Raw genomic sequence first — 21,221 nt, forward strand, 5'->3', positions numbered from 1 at the left:
TCAGGGAACTGAATGACAACAAGAGGCACACAAATATACATGTTATGGGTATTCCAGAAGGGGAAGAGAAGGAAAGGAGTAGAAAGAACAAATAGGAAATTATCACTGAAAATTTCCCTCCTCTTATGAAAGACATAAAATTAAAGATCCAAGAAGTGCAGTGTACCACAAACAGGATAGATCCAAATACACCTATTCCAACACACTTACTAATCATATTGTCAAATGTCAAAGAAAAAGAGAGAATTCTGAAGGCAGCAAGAAAAAAGTGATCCATCACATACATGGGAAACTTGGTAAGAATATGTGATTTCTCAGCAGAAATCATGGAGGCAAGAAAGTAGTGGTATGATATATTTAAGATACTGAAAGAGAAAATTGCCAACTAAGAATTCTATATCCAGCAAAACTTTCTTTCAAAAATGACAGAAAGTTTTAAATATTTCCAGACAGATACTGAGAGAGTTTGTGAACAAGAGACCAGCTGTATAGGAAATACTAAAGGTAGCACTGCAGTCAGACAGCCAAAGACAGGAGAGGTCTGGAGAGGAGTGTAGAAATGAAGACTTTTTAAAGGTAAAAAGAGAGAAAAAATAAGATAAAATATCTCAGAATAGAGTAATAATGCCTACAACAAAGTGAGTGAACTTGAGGACATTATGTTGAATGAAATTAGCCAGAAAGAAAATGACAAATACTGGATGGTCTCATTAATATGAACAAACACTAATGAGGGAACTCTAAGAACTAAAATTGGTTATTAGGAGGTAGAAAGAGGGTAGAGATTGAGCATTTGATGCTGAGGAGTATATAATGTTCAACAGATTGATTGTAAAGATCCAGAAATGGACAGCATAATATTATCTGATGGTAGCACAATATCATAAGTACACTGAACAAAGCCGAGTATGAGTATGGCTGAAAGAGGAAGGCTAAGGACATGTATGACACCCGAAGGAAAGAGAGAAGATAAAACTGTACGGTATAATTTGGCGAAGGCTAGAGTGATCAACAATGGTGACTGAATTGCAAATGTAAGAATGTTTTCATGTCGGGGGAACAAATGAACGTCTACAGTGCAAGGTGTTGAAAGCGGGATGGTATACGGAAAAAATACAATCAGTGCAAACTACAGTCTATAGTTAACAGTAACATTGTAATATGCTTCCATTAAATGTCACAAAGGCAATATATCGAAGCTAAATGTCAATAAGAGGGGGATATAAGGGAGGGGTATGGGATGATTCTTGGTGCTGTTGTCTTTCTCCTTTTTATTATTCTTCATTTTTTTCCTCTTCTTCTTTCTTTGTGGAAGAAATGGAAATGCCCTCATCTAGACTGTGGTGGTGGATGCATAACAATGTGATTATACTGGCAACCATTGATTATTTACTTAGGAATCTTAGGCATAATTTTAAGTAGGCTTAGCTTCTCCTATGCAGGAATAAGTTTCATAAGGGCAAGTTCCAAGATGTATCATGTGATGTGTGAATAAAACTGTTTAAAAATAAACCGAAAGATACAAGCTCTGGAGAAAATGTAGAGAGAAATATACCTATTCACTGTTGGTAGGAAAGTAGAGAGGTGCAGCTCCTCTGGAGGGCAGTGTGGTGGCTCCACAGGAGGCTAAGTATAGGGTTGCCATAGGATCCTGCAACCCCATTATTAGGTATAATATACTTGGAAGATCTGAAGGCAGGGTTACGAATGTAACATTTGCACACTGGGGTTTATGGCGGCAGTATTCACAGCATGCAATGGATGGAGGCTGCCTAAGCTACACTGAAGAACAGAAGAAAACTGTAGTGTTTGCATACAATAGAACACTGAGTGGCTGCAGGAAGGAATGAAGTTGTAAGGCATGAAACTAGGTAAATGAACCTTGAGGACAATATGATGAGTGAAATAAGCCAGAAAAGAAAGGACAGATTATAATGCCTCACTAATATGGACTAACTATAATGTGCAAACTGAGAATTGAATTTGAGAGCATAGGTTATCAGGGGAAGGCTTACTGTAAAGGTTCCTAGATTGTAAGCTTTTAAAGCAGCCACATCTATTTCTGAGTTGAAACTGTTATTTCTAAATTATGATATGTGCATAACCTGGTTATTTCCTAGAAATTTGGGTATCTGTGTGACACTGAGACTCAGAGCTAGGGTTCTACAGCAATAAAAGTTGGCATTAATCCAACTGTTTAAAAAAGTTGAAAAAGAAATTGGACTTCAATTAGAGATATGAAGTAGACTTGGTTGGAGTAAGGTAAATCAGACTACAGGGTAAAGGATGATATTGGATTCCCTAGTCAAGGTTCCATGTAGTTATGGTGTTTGAATAAACTGACCTTACAAGTTAAATTAGATAGTATGCTACGGAAAATAAACATTTTGCACCAAATAAATATCTCTTCCTTTAGTCTCACGCAGAAGGTGAAGTTTTAAAATATAGTCAATGTTATCCTTTTTTTTTTCAGTTTATTCAAACACCATAACACATGGAAACTTGTTGGTCTGTACAGGTTAATATGATGCCCCAACACATTCCAGAGTTATCTGGGCAGAAAATAAAAAAGTATCTGCAAAGACCCCTTGAGGGACTGTAGAAAAGGTGGATATATATTAAATTTCCCCACCTGGGGAAGACCTGATACTCACAACAGTATTGGGGACTACCAATTTAATAGGCCAAGCCCTCAACCCTGGGGTTTGCCCTTATAAACTTATTCCTTCAAAGGAGACTTACAATTATGTCTAAGAGTCATCACCAGAGAATCTCTTTTGTTGCTCAGATGTGACCTGTCTCTCTAAGCCAACTTGGCAGGTGAAATCACTGCTTTCCCCACTATATGGGATATGACTCCCAGGGGTATAAATCTCCCTGGCAACATGGGACCTGACTCTCAGGGACGAGCCTGGCCTGGCATCATATGATTGAGAAAGCCTTCTTGACCACAAGGGGAAAGAGAAATGACACAAAATTAAGTTTCAGCGCTCAGAGATTTCATATGGACTCAAGAGGTCATTCTGGAGGTTATTCTTATGCATTATAGAGATATTCCTTTTCAGTTTTTGGTGTATTGGTATATGCCTGAAACTGTCGAACTGTAATCCACTAGTCTTAATTCTTGAAGATGATTGTATGACTACATAGTTTTAACAGTGTGACCACGTGATTGTGATAACCTTGTGACTGATACTCCCTTTATCCAGTGTATGGATAGATGAGTAAGAAAATAATGGCAATATAAATAAATAAATAATGGGGGGTAGGGAACATGGGTATTTTGGGTGTTTTGTTTTACTTTTATTTTTATTCTTATTTCTATTGTCTTTGGAGTAATGAAAATGTTCAAAAATTGATTGTCATGATGAATGCACAACTATATGATGACACTGTGAACCACTGATTGTACACTTTGAATGTTTACATGATATGTGAATTCATCTCAATAAAACTGTATTTTAAAAAAAGCAAATGATTACATGCTATAATATGAACTTCAAAAACATTATACTAATTGAAAGAAGCTAGACACAAAGGTCACATATTGTATGATTCCATTTATATGAAATATCCAGGGTACGTAAATCCAAAGAAAGAAAGCAGATTAGTGGTCTCAGAGTAGGGATAGGATAGAATGGGAAGTGACAGCTTAATGGCTATGCAGTTTCCCTTTGAGGTGATGAAAATGCTTTAGAACTAGATAGAGGTGATGGTTATACAACATTATCAATACACTCACTAAAAACCACTGAATAGTATACTTTAAAATGGATACTTTCACATTATGTGACTTTTTCCTCATCAACTGAAAAAAGCATATTATACTTCTAGGAATAAAACAGTACTAAAAATAGAGTAATCAGTGAGGAGACAAAGTAATTATGAAAGAGATGATTTGGTGTGAATTGGGGCTGTGGCAGAGAGGAAGTGAAGAGTGGATAAACTCAAGAGATGTTTTTCCAAAAGCACTTAGTAACCAATTGGATGAGGAGAGAGAGGAGTCGAGGATAAACTAAGATTTCTGACTTTTTGAATAGGTAGAGAGCATGGCACTACCAATGAAGAGAAATAAGAGAAAGAACAAGTTCAAGAGGATAAGTTAAGTATTGATTTGGTTTGGTGTATGTTGAGTTTGAGGTCTCTACGGGCTGTGTAATTGAAGATACATAGCAGGCAACTGAGGAGAAAGACCTAGTCTAGACTTACAAGGTAGAGTCATCGCCTTTTATACTGTAATTGAGGCCACAGGAGTAGATGAGATCACCCCAGCAGTAAAAGTAAAATAAAAACAAAAAGTGCAAAGACAAAACTGTAAGAAACACCAATACAGGATAAGGAACACAAACAAAAATTATGCCATAGAGTCCTGTAAAAGGAGGAATTCAAGAAAATAAAGTGTTTCAAAAAGGAAAGAGCAGTCACAAGGTCCAAAAATGCTGAGATATCAAAATAAGGGCAGAGAAGCAGGTCTTCAGAAATGGGTGGTCTTTCCTGAGAGCAATTTCCTGTCAAGCTGAAGAAAGTAGAGTAGAAGATATGTTACAAATATTTAAAAATCCAACATCATCAATTAAATGCAATAGTACCAATACAATCAAAGACGCCCTAGAGAAAAAGAATCTTAGTTGAGAAGAAAGGGGAGAAGATAATCTACCCTTCTGAGGAATACAAAAAGTCACTTTCACAGAACTAGAAACAATACTAATGCTTCTCAAATGTTTCTACCAGAATTATCCAAATGCAAAAGAAATAAATTACACAAGCCTTGCCATATCAGGGCATAACCGGCAACAACTTCAGAATTCATGCAAAGTGTGCATTCTACTCATAAATGCAGTAGTGTGTTTTAAAATAAAAAATTTTCCCATATTTTCCATTAAATAGAAATGATACCCAGAGAGGTATTTTTCATTTTTACCAGGTGTTTATCATTTTTATCAGTCATGTACCACATCACATATGGGCCTCCCGGAACTCTCACACACCCCACATATGCATGTACACATCATTTCCTCCCACTTCAAGGAGGAGAAAGGAGGTTCTCCATTCCACAAGAGTGACCTCCTCTGGAAATGTCTTCACAAAGCCTTTGCTGAAGCACAAGACCCCAAAACTGCTACAGGGCCTGTAAACATGTCTTTCTTTCAGTTTTCTTAAAACTGCCTCCAAATTTCAAAGTTGTCTCAGATATAATGGAATTTGGTGACTAAATCCATGTGAGACTTTAATTATGCCTGCTCTTCATCTTTCTCAACTACAGTTATAATTTATTAACTACCCTTTATATGGAGGTGACTCATTACCTCTAAATATTTAGTCACTTTTCTCTAAATCTCTCCCATATCCTCCCCAAGGTGAAGACACGGTTTTGTAAAGGGGCCCTTCTGCCTTTAGACAAAAGCAGGTTCAGCCTAAATGAGGTCATTAAAACAAAACATCAAGTTCCCAGTGACCTAAGATCCCAAGCCAATGACCTACAGAGCGTTCCAAGTGCTCTTAATTTCCTTGGCATAGCACAGTAAGAGTACTGTAATATAATGCAAAAAGCCTTTAAAAAGAAACTAAATACTAGTCAGAATTTCGCCAATACACAGTTAAGTAATACCAAGGTACCCTTTTCATCTGAATACTGTTTCACATGCATATGTCACCCTTCCCAAGAATGAAAGTAATCTTTCTCTGCGAAAGTGGGTTGATAAAAAAGCCTTTACTAGACTCAGCTCTAAAAAGTATATATGCTTTTTAACTGACAGATATGTGCAGGTAAGACGGAAAAGAAAAAGAACAGAATTTATTCTGAGCAAGGATGATCAAAATTTAGAATGTGTTAATAGTGATAAATCAATACTCAACTGTTTATCCTAATTAGGACCTCTTAAGTCTGACAACATTCAGACCCCTCTCAGTAACTAAACTAAGCGTCACTTTCCTAAGTTTCCTTGCGCACTATACTATTTATTTTAAACATTCCCAAATGTTCTCTTATATCTTCCTAGAAATACAACCAGTTTTCTGCTTCTTTCCCATTCATTTATTTATTCATTCACTCTTTCATAGGCAAATATTTACTGAGAGATTAGGAAGTGCCATGCATTGTTCTACCTGCTAAAGGTTGAACACTATACAAAGCAAAGTTACTGTGCTATTGGGAAAAGGCAGAGAATAAGCACATAGCTATGTGAACATATGTCAGATGATGATAAGTGCTAGAGAGAAAAATTAAGGTGGGTAAGAGAGGAGAGGAGAGAAGAGGAGGTGGAAATGGAAGGCAGTGTCAATCTTTGAATTCCATCTGCATTAAAATTATTTTTAAACATTAAATATAATTTTACTATCATTTAGTAAATCAATCAGGGCCTCCTATAATGTGACTGGAAAAAAAAAAGAATTGGAAACCATTTGACTTATAAAATATTTGTTACCCAATCAGATACATCCATTTTCTCAATTTCTGGGTAGTTTATCAACAAGACTTTATCATTAATTATCTGTTACTCTTTCATTAAATACAGTTTGCTGAGAAAATTTTGGGGAGAAAAATGTTAATTTTATCATAAAATTTTATCATATTTATGTTGCCAAACCAACATGCCTTTATGTGATTTCTTTCCAATTTTTTTATAAAATGTTTTTTCCTATAATTTGTTATAAATATATTTTCATCAAAAGTTTCATTCATTCAATTTAAGGAAAATATCAACCAAACAACTGGAAAAGTCAGTCCTCACTCTCAAATCAATCAGTCAAAGCACACGTATTTTATCAGAGTAGGTCCAAGTTACTCCTAATTGAAATAAAGGTATTACCACTGTGCATTTTGAGAAAAAAAAAATAAAAACCACTAAAAAATCAATCATGGTTTATATCGTAGAGAAAGAACTAAAAGAAATCAAAATTAAAATAATATAGAACTAAGATAATATATCCATTATAATAATGCTACAAATATTGGATGCTAAATTAATATACTATTTCTCAGTACTTAATTTGTATTAGTACTAAGAAATATGCTCCTAAGATTACAAGTTCCATATGAACTGAGAAGAGTGATGAAAAGGCATGGAATTCTTTTTGTGATTCTAAGTATATATTTCCAACTCTGGTTTCCAGCTTTTGGATATTATTAAATAAAAATAGGTATGCAAGTAGAAACAGCTCCATAAACTGTAGCAATCATCATGATGAAAATTTCTTGCTTTTCATGAGGGCAAATGGTATACGCTAAAAAAAATTAATTCAACTAGCTTGGTAGTCTTGGAAAGAATTTCAGTTACATTTAGAAGAATCACTTATTAACTGAAGCAGAAGCTGTGGTGTACCATCAAACCGCCCCTTCAGGACTGAAGCACGCATTCACCCAGCTACTCCAGGTGTAAACCACGGGGAGGGTGTGCTCAAACCTCCCTTCCTGCCACTGCCCTCAGCAGAGGAAACCACCATGCCCAAGGTTAGACCCTTCTTGGGTGGCCAACATTCAATGACTGGTGGTTGCAATGATACAAAGGCCCAGCCCCTCTGCCTACTTCCAAACAATTCTGCAGAGTCATCCCAGCTCCAGAGCTCCTATGGGTTCAGCTGAGGCCTTTACTGTGGCTGCACTACCACCAACTTCTCCCTCTGTCCAGTCCCCGGGTACTGTTTCCAATAGCTCTTCCCAATAAACTCCCTGCAGGCAAACCTCTACCTCAGAGTCTGCTTCACAGGGAACCTCAGCTGCAGGACTACCTATACCACATCAGGTATTGGTTGTTGCATTTCCTTCCACCTATCGACCATCCTACAAATAAGTATTGAAAAGAACAGAAAATGCATTTAACTATATGACAAAAGGCCATTTTCAGCATTCAATATTGCTCACCTATGCACTCTTTGCTTTATTCTTAGGGAACTCTCTCTCTGGAGTGATATATCATCTGACAACAGTCAGGGGATGGAAGAAGTGGAGTCAATAAATGAAAAGTGAAAACGGCCACCAGTCCCATCAGACCCTCATACACCTGAATTCAGAGCATTTCATCGCTGGCCAAAATCATCATTCCTAACCATGTTTCACTCTTAACAGCAATGTTTAAGGAATAAAAAGACAAGAACTCCTTCTGATTCGCAGTACTTTGATTAATCGATCATTAAAGGAAGCATTCCCTATGTGTGATGCCCTGGAGGTTTGAAGGGTTATTTTGAACACAGGTGGTTCTCAGGAGGGTAAATTTCAGGAAGAATTACAAATGGAAGATAAGGATCTGGAAACCGATTAGCTTAAATCCATGAGTTTGTATACCCCTTAGAAAGTCTTCATTATATTCAAGAAATATATGTCTCTCGAGCCACGGTGGCTCAGCAGGTAAGAATGCTTGCCTGCCATGCCCGAGGACCCGGGTACATTTCCCGGTGCCTGCCCATGTAAAAAAAAATAATAATAAAAAATAAATAAATATATGTTTCTCCATTTCCATGTGATCAGCACTGGCCTGAAATATTCACCAATGCCATTAATGCTTAATCATTAAAACATTTGCTAGGATCTACTATTAGCTCTGAGAACCTCAGATTATAAAACCTATTAAGATCTCCATGCATATTTTTCTAAAATGTGAGGATTTCTGTTAATACACAAAAAACTAGAAGGTATAGTACCAAGCACTCTTTGCTTATAGTTCCGTTAAATAAGAATAGTATAAAATCAGAAATATCCCCATTAATTTCATCACACATGATCAAAATGGCATATGTATATAATGGAAGCAAAAGATACATACTACTAAAATCCAATGGATTCAGAAGTCTAACATATAATTTTATTTTTGTTAATGGAATAGGGAATACTTTTTAAAAAATTTAATGGAGGTAAAGAAGATAAACAGATGGAGAGAGAGTGAGAATTATACAGGAAGCGTGGCAAAACTTGAAAAGTTGGAGGATTTAGGTATCTGGGTTGGTAACATGTTGAAGTTCTCTGATGGGGCTTGTATTAATCTTGTAGGTGTCCTGTTAGTGTGAAATTATTCCGAAATTAAAAAAAAAAAAACAACTGATAAAATTTCTTTTAACTACCTTCAAAAATCCATTTGCTCATTTATTCTTTGAACAACTAGGTAAGACCTAAGAAAAATAAATCCTAGATAATCTGTGAATCCTAGATAATCTGTGAACAAACCCCACATAATCTATCTGGAAAGAAAAATAATAAATAATTAGACCAAATAGATCAATAAGATAATTAAAATTATAAATACAGTCAAGGAAATAAACTGGGCAATTTGATAAGGGAGAGAAAAAATAATCAGGTGGAGAGGACTCTATTTCAGATAGACTAGGGGGAGAAGGCCTCTTTTGCTGAGACCTAAAGAATAAGAAGGAGTCAGCTATGTACAGAGCCAGGGAAACAGGTTCCACGTACAGAAAATAGCCAGGCAAAGGCCCAGAGGTAGAAAGAGCTTGCCAGGTTCACATTCACAAACAGCGTGCATGGCCCATCCATTGTAGCTGGAGTATAACGAACAAAAAGGGTAGAAGATAGTTGAGGTTTAAGAGGCAGGCAGGGACCAAACCATGCAAAGTCCTGGAGGCCAAGGTAGGATGTTGGAATTTTACTCTAAGCTATCAAAAGTTTTTCAACCAGGGAGTGACATGATCTTAGCTATATTTTCAAAAGTTCACTGCACAAGTGTCTGGAGAATGAACCAAGACTGGCTAAAGTAGAAGCAAGGAGGCCAATTGCTAGGCTCCTGTGGGTGAGAAGACAGTGGCTTAAATCAGGATGGGAGCAGTGGAGATGGAGAAGTTTTATGGATTCAAATAAATTGTGATGATGGAATTTGTTGAACTTGACAAAAGACAAGGGAGAGAGTGGCTTGAGCAACCAAGTGAATGATTTTCTAATTTCGTCAGGAGCACTATTTGAGGCTAGAGCAAGAGGAATTTAGAGAAGGATTAGGGGCTGTGACCACCTCGGACCTTTAAGCCAAGCAGAGCCGAATGCTTATTGGACCCAAGCCAGCCTCAAATGTTCGCATCAAATCTCATATCCTTACATCTAAGTTTAAATATTTGGTTCTGCATTTCAACTTTACCTACTATCCTGGCCCCTCCCAGATTAAGTATATTGATTCTCTAATATTTGGACTCTAACCTTCATGCATAATTTCTACTTTTACCTGTCCCTCCTGCCCCCATCATGTCCATAAAGGTAGCTCCTGGGCCCCATGCTCCCATGGAACCCCAAACATGCTCTTTATCAAAGGAGGTACCGAAACCTTGTGGAAAAAACTTAAACAGAGGCAAAGACTGAGCTTCTAGGGTGAATGGGACCAAAGAAGCCTCTGCAAATTCCTGAATCTACTGCACAGGAGTTATTAGTGCTTTAGGAGCCTTCAGAATGACTTGCTCTTGAAATGGAATAAAACTAAAGCTCTAAGGCCCAGAAGTACGGGCTATAGGCTCCTATCACATCATACATCGGTAGCAGGATAAGATTAAAAACTAGGTCATTCCAAGTCTAGCATCTTCAATCATGTCATATTGACTCACATCTTTCCAATATTAAAAATATTAAACAATATTAAAATATGCTTTTAAAAATATTAAAAAACTATTCTTGGGATATTGCTGGTGTAATTTCTTGGCTCTATCATGAGTTAAAAAGCTTTTACAAGGGGGTACAAGGATAGTTCAGTGGTAGAATTCTCACCTGCCATGTGAGAGATCCGGATTTGATTCCCAGTTCATACACTTCCCAAAAAACAAACAAACATGCAAGCAAAACAAACAAAAACAAACAAAAATAAAAAATTCAACAAATGGTGCAGCAATAACGGATACTCGCATGGAAAAATAATGAAATGTGACCCTGCCATGCAGTATACAAAACAAAACAAAAAAAGCTTTTACTGAGTGGCCTGAGAACCTAATCACCACATATAACATCATGTCTATGGAAAATGTACGTGAATAAACACCTAATTTATTAATGATCTTTTGGAATAAAACCATTTGTAACTTAGAGAAGAATGGATTTAAAACCTATTTGCGTTTATTTCTCAGTGGCTTTGAAAAAAATTAAATGGATGGGACCAAGGGGAAGGGCAAAAAGTTAAGTATACTATTTCTATCTCAGATCTCTCATTTCTGTTCTAAATTGACTCTGACCCCTTTCTCTTCTGTTCCCTTGCCTTGGCAAAAGCCTGTGGCCCTTTCCTACTTTTTCTTTTGACCTATTATCTAGAATGCCAAAAGGAGAACTCCAAGTTTGCTTATCCCGGTTCAAATGCACATAAGTAAAATAAAATCAAATTTATTACTAATCCATGTGCACCCACATTTTTCAAAGCAACATCCCTATGCCTGCAGGACCCTTTTAATTTTAATTAATATCCACATTTATATTGAACCATGCATGGCTCCAATTTTCCCTCTCTTGATAGAACATAATATATACCCCTAGGGAAAAACAAACCAGAAGCCAAGCTTTCAAAGAAGTGAAAAAGAAAACTTATATTGCAGATAAAGGTTGGACTTCAAATGTACTCTGCAAATTTAAAAAATTAGAGGCAACCGTCAAACTGGAAATAAAACCATGGTAAACAGATCTGCTAGGGGATTTAAGTTTTAAAACAGGAAGAAACAGCTGTCTTTTGCTATACATGGAGGTGAGTTAGCATGAGGTGGGAAGGATCCTGCGTTGGTAGCTGCTGCCATGAAGTCTAAGGGACCTCAGTAAGATGCAAGCTCAGGACAATGGCCAAGGAAGATAACCATCACTGAAGGGTAGAATCAATTAAAACAAATGATGGCTAAATATTTTTCAAGTAAATTTAAATGGGTTGAGGCAAAGGAATCGGACACTGAACTGGACAGGGAAAGCCTATGGATAATCACATATCATCCATCTATGGTAAGAATCTGCTTTTGCTTCCTCTTGCTTTTGGTCTGTGCTCTTCTTTTTTTCCTATGACACTTAATGCCCAGGTTTCCTCCCCAACTCCATCAATGATATCTAGTGAACCTGTACCTCCCTCTCTCCAGAATCTGTTTCCATAGCCTTTGCTGGGTGAAGAGTGGCCCAGGTCTCTCTAACTCTTTGGCCACAGCTGATTGAATCTGACACACAGGGCTAATATCTCCATTTCATTATGGAATCTAGTCTGTCACCAAGTAACAGGAGAAAAACTCAGGGGCGAACATTTACTGTAAGAGGTACTGACACAATCAAAACAAGAAAGTCTACAGAGAAACGCTGGGGAATGAAGTAGATTTGCAAGGAGAAACAGATCATTTACTGTGCTTGAGAAAAAACAAAAGAGAAAATTATTGCCTTGATTTTTGCTGACACTCTAATTCCCAATTCCAATCTCTTATGAGACCAGTGAACTTTTAGCCTTCAGGTATGAACACATAACCTTTCCGGCTAGTTCATGTGAGGCTCTGTTTCCTCCAAACAATCAATATCTAGCTAAAATGCCAAGTAAAGTCCATTTATAATATTCCCATCTTTTCTCAATTAAATGAAATTGTCCACAACTTTGGAAGGTTTTATTGCCCTAAATCTGAAAGTGGCACAGAATAAGGGTAGTACTGGTTTTGTGCATATGTCAGAGAGAAGAGAAATAAGAAGACAAATTCCTGTGCCTTTCAAATAAGCACCCCTGCTGATTCTGAAGAAGGTGGTCCACTTTAAGAAGCACTGCTCTATGCCTGCTTCAATATTTCTACGAAAAAATGTTTACTTTTAAATTCTTCTCCAAAAATCCCTGATATTTAGCAAGCGCCAGCATTCAAAAGTAGCAAACTGCTATTGAAAAGATAAATATATCATTGAATTCCTAATAGCAGCAATACTGCTTCTATTATTCTTTCTGCATATATACACATATATTTGTGTTTTGTCTCACTTTAAATGAGATTTTGTGAAGTAATTTGGGGGTCTAACAATTTATGAAGTTTCCAACTGAAAATGAATTCCAGTCTCCCAAGAGCTAATCTGCAGACTTCTGAAACAGCCAGGTTGTAATTTGAGGATTTCATCTGTCGTTCCAACTGAGAATATTTGATTATGGATAGTTTTAGATGATATCAAGGAATTATTGTTACTTTCGTTAGGTGAATTACTGGGTGAGCAGGGATGCAATGACATGATGTCATGATTTGTTTTAAAACACTACAGCAAAGAAACCTAAAAAGAGAAAAAAGAAATAGATGAAGTAATTAAGACAAAATCTTGATAACTGATGGGTCTGAGTAATGGAACGATAGGGATAGAGTTTATTTTTTTAATTCTGTGCACATTGAAGATATTAGTATTGAGAGGTCAGTTAATGTAGCAGCCACACAAGATCCCTACAGGACCACACATACAGGCTCAGCACTGAACAAACTGGGAGAATTATTGGCATCACAAAGGAATGACATCAGAGGCTCTGTAATTCAGGGATGGAGATCTACTTATCCTTTGATAGATCCTGTCATACAAGAGGAAAAAGAAATCAAAGTCTGAATGTATAGAAAAGTAATTTCTTAATTATTTGGAAGATATTTTTATTCTGCTGAATGATATACATGAAAAGTCATAATTCAACAGAAAGAAGATGAGAAACGGTGGTGAGGAGCAAAGGACACTGAGACAGTATATTCTTTATCTCCCTTTATTTAACTGTGGAACCGGGGGAACCACTTCCAATTTGTGTACTTCCTTTCTTAAAATCTTAAATTTGGAGTGATATTTCAACTTCCTGGTCTTGTTGTGAGATGACAACCTGGGGAATGCAAACTATATGCAAAAACTAGTTATTAATAATTCTAACGAATCTTACTTGATGATATAACCAGTTATTTAGTAGATCTTTCATACCAAGTTTAGAGAGAATATGGAGAAGCTGGAGGACAAAACACAAAGAAATAGTTATATCAGAGGAAAGATAAAGGAGGATTCATTCCAGATCCTTAGATGAATGTTAACAAATGGAATTTGTCACCTGGGTCTTCTTATATCATACACAGTTATAACTAACAGCAGTGATAAAGGCTATTGTTTGTTCTGTTCTTATGATTCTCACTTTCTTTCAAAAACGTACGTTCCTAAAAAGGACTGTTTTAACCTCAGGGAATTCAAATTTAAGTTCTGGCTGTGCCACCACCAGCCCGTGAGCTGAAGGGTGTTTCCCCCAAATTCCTGTCTACAAAGAACCTCAGAATGTAACCTTACTTGGAAATAGGGTTTCTGTATATAAAACTGGCTAAGGATTTCAAGACGGAATCATCCTGGATTCAGAGTGGGCCCTAAATCCAATGACTGGTACCCTTATAAGAAGAGGAGAAGACACAAAGGAAAGGCCATGTAAAGACAGAGGCAGAGGATGGGGTTATGCTGCCACAGCCTAGGAACGCCTGACTTCACTAGAAGCTGGAAGGGGCAAGAAAAGATTCTTCCCTAGATGCTTCCACCAGAAAATGGCCCTACCAACACTGTAATTTTGGACTTTTAGCCTCTAGAACTGTGAGAAAATAAATTTCTACTATTTTAAGCTACCAAGTTTCTGTGGCTACCCGAGGAAATGAATGCAACCACATAATAGCATAGCATTTCTTGAACTCAATTTACTCATCTGCAAAAGAGCATTAGAATAATTTCAAAGATCTCTTCCAGCTCAAACATTCTACTATGTACAAGTTTTTCAAAGGTTTTTTATCTTTAAAACTATCAGAGGCTTTATACCAAATTAGATGTACTGCAAAGCCCAGGGAAGCAATTACACAATTTAGGTCTAAGCACAAAAATTACCTGTAAGCAAACAAACTCGAGACAAAAACTAATCTGCTACAAGAGCTAACGATGTTTTACCCTTCCCTGTATCCAAATAATAGGTTTTTAGGGTTCATTACTAAGGAATGATTTCCTGATTAATTTCAATCAGAATTTATTTTTTTTAAAGAGCTATCTATATTCATAAGGTAAGTACCTTTAAATATAAAATCTAAACTACAAGTAAGTCTTCCGTACCACCTGGATAAAGGAAAGTTTACTTTAAATCTGCTTATTATGAAACATGAAGAGATCGACTTAGGAAATACATCTGGCCAGCATTATAACAAGAAGGAGAGAGGGAAAAGAAACCAGTTTCTACTTCATTCTAGCTCTCATTTCCAAACAAAAATACTGAAAGTCTAGAGTCTTGCATACTTCGTGGCATTTTATTTGCAAAAAGAGATTAAAACATATTCAATCTGTGGCTTCAAAGTACTTTACCTATCATGCATTATGTAGACATCTCAAATTGTTAAAAAAAAAAAAATTTACGGCCCATAAAATTATTCTGACTGTGGTTTTGAAAGGCTAGATGAAATTTAACCATTCTAGTCTGGATTCTTTCTAACTTTCTGATAATTTATTTGTAAACAACAAATGCAGTTCTTAGCATTTTCCATGGGGTAGAAAGAATTGTTATAATGACTAGACTGGTTAAACAAACAAACAGAAATGAAAGAGAAAACAAAGAAAAGAGACATCTCCTCCTATACTGTTCCAACCATAAATAATAATCAGCGAAACCCATCACACACACTCATTTACATCATCTCAACAGAAAGTCAGATATCATTTGGCCAGAAATGACATCTTGTAAAAGGGTAATCTGTGTCCCAAATATTCTGAGCTTGGGGAAATTACTGGCATGGAGTCATCTATTCTCAAACCTCACTCATTCCAAAGAAGTGAGTCCCATACAAAAGATTAAGAATAAAGGACGAGTTCTACATGCCAAGTGGAGGCAAGAATAATGGAAACATAAAAGAATGTAAAAAGGAATCTTCTTCCTCCCCAACTTTGGTATACTCCTCTCGGCATTCATCTAGACCCCAACCCTCAGGCCAAGGAATGGGCCTCCTAAGGTAGGAGCACCCTCCAGGACTGGTCCCCAGGGGTCAAGACAGACATCTCCGCTCCTTAGACAGTGGGGAGCCGCACTCTGGGGAGGATACCGTGGAACCAGGAAACAAGGCCAGAGTAGGAAACCTATCTTGAGGTAGCAGTAGCACATCACCGTTTTCCCATTTTGCCACATTGCTAACCCTGATCCGAGGAAATGTTGCCATTTGCCACACTTAGGGCTCACCCTGCCTTAACCCCGACACCTTACCTACTCTCCCATCTCTTTCTACTGCCTCTATTGTCTTTCTCTACTCAAAACAAACATTGCCTCATCAACAAATCTCTTCAACACGGACATTCTTCCAGTGTCCACTCACCCTATTAAAGTGAAAGTAAGCTAAGAGCTCTATCCCTCTAATATTCATCTATCCTCCCTTCAGCATCCATCCCTAACTCAACCGCAAGTCAAACCCTGCTTGGAGAAACACCCCTCGGAGGGTATCTTTGTTAGCTCAATGCCTCAGTGCCTAGGATAATTCAAGGAATGTAGCAGGTCTTCTGTAAATATGGAAATAATCTATTAATTATTAGATGACTAATAATTCTGTTATCATTAGGCATTTCTTTTTCCCATACCAGGTCAACAGACAATCCAGAGCTGATCTTCTCCAGCACCATCAAACACAATCACATCTATCACCCCTATTCCCATCTTACATCCAATCCCAAAAGCCAAACTCTCAAAAGGCCCAGACGTTTCACCAGGTCTGTTTTTCTTTTAAATTTATTTTATTAAATGTACCAACATACAAACACAAACATTCTTATCATATGATCATTCCATTCTACATATATAATCAGTAGTTCACAATATTATCACATAGTTGTATGTTCATTATCCATCATCATGATCATTTCTTAGAATATTTGCATCAATTCAGAAATAGAAATGAAAAGAAAACAGAAAAAAAATCATACATTCCATACCCCTTACCCCTCCCTTTCATTGATCACTAGCATTTCAATCTACTAAATTTATTTTAACATTTGCCCCCCCATTATTTATTTATTTTTAATTCACATGTTTTACTCACCTGTCCATAAGGTAGATAAAAGAAGCTTCAGAGACAAGGTTTTCACAATCACACAGTCACATTGCGAAAGCTATATCATTATACAATCATTTTCAAGAAACATGGCTACTGGAACACAGCTCTACATTTTCAGACAGTTCCCTCCAGCCTCTTCGTTAAACCTTAACTAAAAAGGTGATATCTATTTAACGCGTAAGAATAACCTCCAGGATAACCTCCCAACTCTGTTGGGATCTCTTAGCCATTGACACTTTATTTTGTCTCATTTATCTCTTCCCCCTTTTGGGTGAGAAGGTTTTCTTAATCCCTTGGTGCTGAGTCCCAGCTCATTCTAGGACTTCTGTTCCACATTGCCAGGGAGGTCCACACCCCTGGGAGTCATGTCCCACATAGAGAGGGGGAGGGAGTGAGTTTGCTTGTCATGTTGGCTGAGAGAGAGAGGCCACATCTGAGCAATAAAAGAGGCTCTCTTGGGGGTGACTCTTAGGCCTAACTTTAAGTAGGCTTAGCCTATCCTTTGAGGGATTAAGTTTCATATGAACAAACCCCAAAATTGGGGGCTCAGCCTATTGCTTTGGTTGTCCCCACTGCTTGTGAGAATATCAAGAATTCTCCACTTGGAGAAGCTGAATATTCCCCCTTTCTCACCATTCCCCCAAGGGGATTTTGCAAATACTTTTTATTCACTGTTCAAATCCTTCTGGGATTTATCAGGGCATCACTCTAGATAAACCTACAAAATCTCATGCCCTATTCAAAGTTCCATGGACCTATGGGGCTCAATTAAGCTGTCCACATAAGTTATATTAGGAAATGTACAAGTCAAAAGATAAATTTTGTGCCACATTTAAAAATGTTTTTGCATGAGGAAGAACAAAAGAATGTCAACAATGCAGAGTATTGAAAATAGATGGTAATTAATATTTTAAAACTTTAACTGACGTGTGAGACTAAACCAGGCCTGTTTTTACTTTGGGATATGACTCTAAACCTCCAAGAGAATCTCCCCCCATCCATCCTCCTATGCAAAGTCTTAGTCCTGCTCATTTCAGGACTTGCCTCCCATGGCAGACCCTGACTGAGAGCACACCTGTTCCTAGAATATTTATTACCACTTTCCCAATCTTATCCAAAACACGCAGACCAATTCGACTACAATCTCCCCTGAAAAGTATATATGCCTTGCCATACTAGACTGACATTCCATGGAAAGCTTCCTATTGCCTCTATCATTGCCAAATGTTATGAAGAATTCATCTTTTCCATGGGGCATTTCTGCCATTCTTAAAAAAATAATCACACATTCTTTAATCCATCTCAGAAAAAGTCGTAAAGTTACAGAAAAAAGAAAGAACAGTAGATGGGGAGAAATGATCAACTATCTTGCTCATCTGTGTTCATTATCCCCTCCTCACTGCAAGTATCTGACTGTTTATTGCTTCAACTCTTGCAAGAATAAAGTGAAGCCTCTCTGTGTTTTACTGGTTTAAAACCAGGGGCAGGTGGCGGGGGGAGGCTGGGGAGTGGGGGTGGGCTATACTGAGAAAAGCTGGATCATTCTAGCATACCCTGATTTTTTTGCTCTCAAAATACATAAACATGATGGATCTCCCCATAGTCGCGTGATCCTCATTTCTTTGAAATCTCTGTTGCTTACGTCAGTCCCAAACTAGAAACTTGAAAAGAAAGTAAATCACAAAAATAAAGTCCATCTTCTAATCATCACTTAGAAGTCATCTGCCTTCTGCAGCCAGACGCCTCCAAATTGAATAATTCACTGAAATAAAGACATGTCCATTCCGAAATTTCAGCTGTCTTTTGTCAGACTCACTATATCATTTTCCTTTAGTAAATAAGGTTGGCTTGGGTTGAGAATATGAAAGATTAAAGAAAGTATTGAAGAATCAACCAATTCCCTTCTCATTCCACTACCAGTGTCCACCCTTCCAATTCCTGACTTAACATTGATAATCTATTAGAACATATAATTCTCCCACCTAACCTGTGAAGAACAGCTCCACGCACCCTACTTAACAGATATTCACTCTTTTAACCCATCTCAAAACTCTAAGAGGTAACTTCTAACATTTCTATCATACAGATAAAAAAACTGAGGCCCGAAAAAGAAAATAATGCCAAAGAACTATATCAGTCAACAGAGAGATTTAACATAAACCATGTTAATTTTTTGTGATTATTTTAAGTTACTGAATATCATGAAAACTGTATGCTCTTTAGAACTCCAAAGATTTTGAATCAGAAAATTTAAAAATGCATACCTGTTTTTTCATTGAATTTGCTTTGTGAAACAGGCCTGCTGATAATACAGACGTAAATGGAGAACAGCACAGCTCAGGAAAAGGGTTTGGAATAGATGGCATTTCCAGAACATCAAGATCTTTCTTTTTTCTCCTACACCAACAGAACATAGGATGTAATTTACATAAAACAGAATGTAAAATATAATTGCTGTCAGGATTAAAAATGTGTTAAGGACAACATGTACAGCTCTATGACAACACCAATATTATGTAAAGTATACAAAAAAGATCCCTGATGTACCTTCTGTGGGTCAAATTAAAATGCCAATTACTACAAAAAAATCATCCACAGCATTCCTAATTTTTCTGTGAGGGATTTAAAAAAAAATCACTAGACATGGAAACCCCATTTCTAGCACTTTTCATAATCTTCCTGAAGTACAAATGTAGAATATACCATTATTAATGCAAAAATTATCCTGAGTAGTTAGAAATTGTTATGCATCCACGAAATTGGCAAAATCAATGTTACATTCAGTTAATTCATACCTGTGATATTTTGCTACACTTTAGGAGGCTATAACTTATTAATTATAGCTGTGGTTCATCTCACTTCAAATTTCATTCACAATGTTGCCCACACACAGTCTGTTGATTTTTCAAGTGCTTATAGATAATAAGCAGCAAGGCAGTGTTTTTGAAGAGGTAAGTCAATAGAACTTGCTAGTATAAATGTACTCTAGTCCACTGGAGAGTAATTTTAACTTCATTGAAGTTGCAGCACTTTCAAATCGGAGGGTAGGGTGGGGGTTGAGGGGGAGGGAATTGCACCATTTAAACGTATGAATAAAAAGGACCATAGAATTTTGGGTTTTTGCAGTCTTTTTCTTTCCTAAAGTAGGTGCAAAACTATGAACTCTAAAGGCACTTAATGCTGACTGCTGTGGAGACTGGGAAACCTTTTAAAGCCTCTATTCTTTCTTCAGGAACAGCAAGCCTGCTCAAATGTCAATTCAGTGCTTTGCTTCTCCTGGGTCGCTGAAAGACTCTATGTGGGAGGTGAACTCATTATGCTACGATTCTTAAATACATATATAAAATTTTAAAAACTGTTTATTAAAAAAAAAAAAACAAAAAACCTAGGGCCACGAAGGAAGGCCGGGGGTGGAGGTCAACCTGGAGCTTGTCCTTCTAGTTGACACGGATGGGCATACACGAAGAGACCAAGAGCTCTCAATGAAACGGTGATGCTATTTATAAGGCGCCGTGAGATCGCAATGTCCTGCCGATCTGGTAGGAGCCAGCTCAAAGGGAATTGTCTTCTGAGACTTTCACAAACTTGGCCCAGCTCTGGGCACATGGCTCACCCTCTAGGACCGCCTCCTCACCCCTTCGCCGGCTGCCAACCCAGGACACTCCCCCGCGCCCTCCGAGGGCTGCCTACCTGTCCATAGCACAGCCACGGGTGGCGTCCGGAGGGGGCAGGAGCGCCCGCGCGTGCACCCAGGGGGCCGGCGCCAGGTCGCGGGCGTCGCCCCTCCCCTGGGCAGTGCCGCACACCTGGGCGGCCAGCGGCGAGTCCCCGGCTGCCGCCCTGCTCGCGGCGCTGTGCCCATCTTGCAGAGAAGTGGTCATTATCGCCGGCCGGGGGGCTCGGGCGTCATGGGAGACCCGGCGCGGGGGGAGAGAGGCTCGGGCGGCGGGAGGCGAGGAGCCGCTCAGGCAGCCGGAGCGCTCTGCAGGTGCGGTGGCCTCGCCGCCTGCGCTCGCGGCCCGGGCGGCTCAGGAGAGCGGCGGAGCAGCCAGCGAGGCGGCGGGGGAGGGGAGGGGGCGGAGGAGGAAGGTGGGGAGAGGGGAGGAGCGGCCGGTGGGTGGGGGCCGCGGCGGCGGGGCGAGGCGCCGAGGGGGCGGGGAGCGCGTGCGGTCGCCTGGTCGGCCCTGCGCGTGGCCCGAGGCGCGCGGCGGCGCTGGTGTGGGTTTCCCCTCGTCCGCTCTCCGGCCTCC

The 21,221-nt window shown here is 38.4% G+C and overlaps 1 protein-coding gene and 1 long non-coding RNA gene across 2 annotated transcripts in view; one reads left to right on the top strand and one right to left on the bottom strand.

Moving 5' to 3' along the window:
* GRB14 (growth factor receptor bound protein 14) overlaps positions 1-20,960 on the bottom strand; it is a 154,498-nt gene extending 133,538 nt beyond the window's left edge. The window contains exons 1-2 of the mRNA XM_077154020.1: positions 20,662-20,960; positions 19,236-19,368 (exon numbers count right to left, since the gene is read on the bottom strand). Of these exons, the coding sequence (XP_077010135.1) occupies positions 19,236-19,368; positions 20,662-20,852 (324 nt within the window). The 5' untranslated portion in view covers positions 20,853-20,960. The remainder of the gene's footprint in view (positions 1-19,235; positions 19,369-20,661) is intronic.
* On the top strand, positions 1,626-8,100 carry LOC143676360 (uncharacterized). Its single transcript, XR_013172033.1, has 2 exons — positions 1,626-1,871; positions 7,888-8,100. It is a non-coding gene; the product is annotated as an uncharacterized LOC143676360 (long non-coding RNA).
* Positions 20,961-21,221: the final 261 nt, after the last annotated feature.

Source organism: Tamandua tetradactyla, chromosome 3 (genome assembly GCF_023851605.1).
Source record: "Tamandua tetradactyla isolate mTamTet1 chromosome 3, mTamTet1.pri, whole genome shotgun sequence".
In the NCBI taxonomy this organism is placed as follows: domain Eukaryota; kingdom Metazoa; phylum Chordata; class Mammalia; order Pilosa; family Myrmecophagidae; genus Tamandua; species Tamandua tetradactyla.